Below are 1,546 nucleotides of genomic sequence, written 5' to 3' on the forward strand. Positions count from 1 at the left end.
AACAAATCCAAAGTGTCTGATACCAACGGTGTCCAGAGCAAAAATTAAATGCACCATCCACCAGAGAAATAAGTATGAAATGTTTTTCTATACAGTGTTCATTCTCAATACACTAGCAAAATACTAAAATGAACAATAATAGAGATAATGCCATAACTACAGGTAGCCCAGTGTTGCTCCATACACATTAGCGGATAACTGTCTTTGTATTCAGGTCAGGTCTGAACAGAATTATGTAACATTTTGGGAAGAATATACAGCCAAGAAGTCCAGAACATGATGCTATTATAGCAAAGACCTCCACAGCCACCATGTATTTCCCTCTGGTGCTCAGATAGGCCGGGATCATGGCAATCCAGACACTGCAGAACACCAGCATGCTGAAGGTGATGTACTTGGCCTCATTAAAACTGTCCGGTAATGTCCTGGCTATAAAAGCTATAATGAAACTCACAGCTGCCAGAAGCCCCATATATCCCAGGACAGAGTAGAAGCCGATAACTGAACCCTCATTACACTGAATGATGATCTTCCCCTGATAAGAGTGAGTGTCCTGATCCTGGAAGGGGGGAGAAATAGACAACCAAGCGACACAGATTATGACTTGGACCAGTGAGAAGACACAAATGATACAATTGGGCAGTTTGGTTCCCATCCATTTCCTCCAGGAGCTCCCAGGTTTGGTGGCTTTAAAGGCAATACACACCATGATACTTTTGGCAAGTAGAGAAGAGACGGCAACTGAGAAGATGACACCAAAAGAGGTGACACGCAGCATGCAGGTCACATCTACTGGATGGCCGAGGAACAAGAAGACACAGAGGAAGCTCAGCATGATGGAGACGAGGAGAAGATAGCTCAGGTTCCGGTTATTAGCTTTAACAATGGGGGTGTCCCGGTAATATATAAATATCCCCAATATTAAACCAGTCAGAAGACAACAGAGGATGGAGATGGCTGAAAATACTGCAACAATGGTGTCATCGGTGTAGGAGAGAAATTCCACCACTCTTGGAACACACCGATCCTTCTTCTCATTTGGCCATTCATCATCAGGACATTTCATGCAGTTTTCACTGTCTGCAGGAAGAACAATACAAACTCAATGAGCATCGGGGTCAGAGCTTCTGAGGAAATGAACTGTCTTGTGTTGTCTCACAGCTAGCAATGGGATTTCCATCAGAGAATTGTGGGAGAAAGATAGATAGATAGATAGATAGATAGATAGATAGATAGATAGATAGATAGATAGATAATAGATAGATAGATAGATAATAGATAGATAGATAGATAGATAGATAGATAGATAGATAGATAGATAGATAGATAATAGATAGATAGATAGATAGATAGATAGATAGATAATAGATAGATAGATAGATAGATAGATAGATGATAGATAGATAGATAGATAGATAGATAGATAGATAGATAGATAGATAGATATCACACAGTTGAACTCCTATGTGTATAGGCTGCACATTATGTACATTAGCATGTGCTTAAAAAAACACGAAAAGAAAAAAAAAAAGATATGTAAAATAAA

General features: G+C 39.6%; 1 protein-coding gene across 1 annotated transcript; it reads right to left on the bottom strand.

The window, feature by feature from the left end:
- Positions 1-1,080, bottom strand: LOC149457669 (vomeronasal type-2 receptor 26-like). The gene has a single exon (XM_089683413.1). It carries the CDS (start codon positions 1,064-1,066, stop codon positions 188-190), a length of 879 nt encoding a protein of 292 aa, XP_089539539.1. The 5' UTR covers positions 1,067-1,080; the 3' UTR covers positions 1-187.
- Positions 1,081-1,546: the final 466 nt, after the last annotated feature.

The sequence above is a fragment of the Staurois parvus genome, unplaced genomic scaffold, assembly GCF_062004578.1.
Source record: "Staurois parvus isolate SC_StPar_1 unplaced genomic scaffold, SC_StPar_1.0 ptg000308l, whole genome shotgun sequence".
Taxonomy (NCBI): domain Eukaryota; kingdom Metazoa; phylum Chordata; class Amphibia; order Anura; family Ranidae; genus Staurois; species Staurois parvus.

Bases quoted from the DNA above. Each gene is read 5' to 3' on its own strand.
- LOC149457669 (XM_089683413.1), bottom strand. From the start codon at position 1,066: ATGAAATGTCCTGATGATGAATGGCCAAATGAGAAGAAGGATCGGTGT.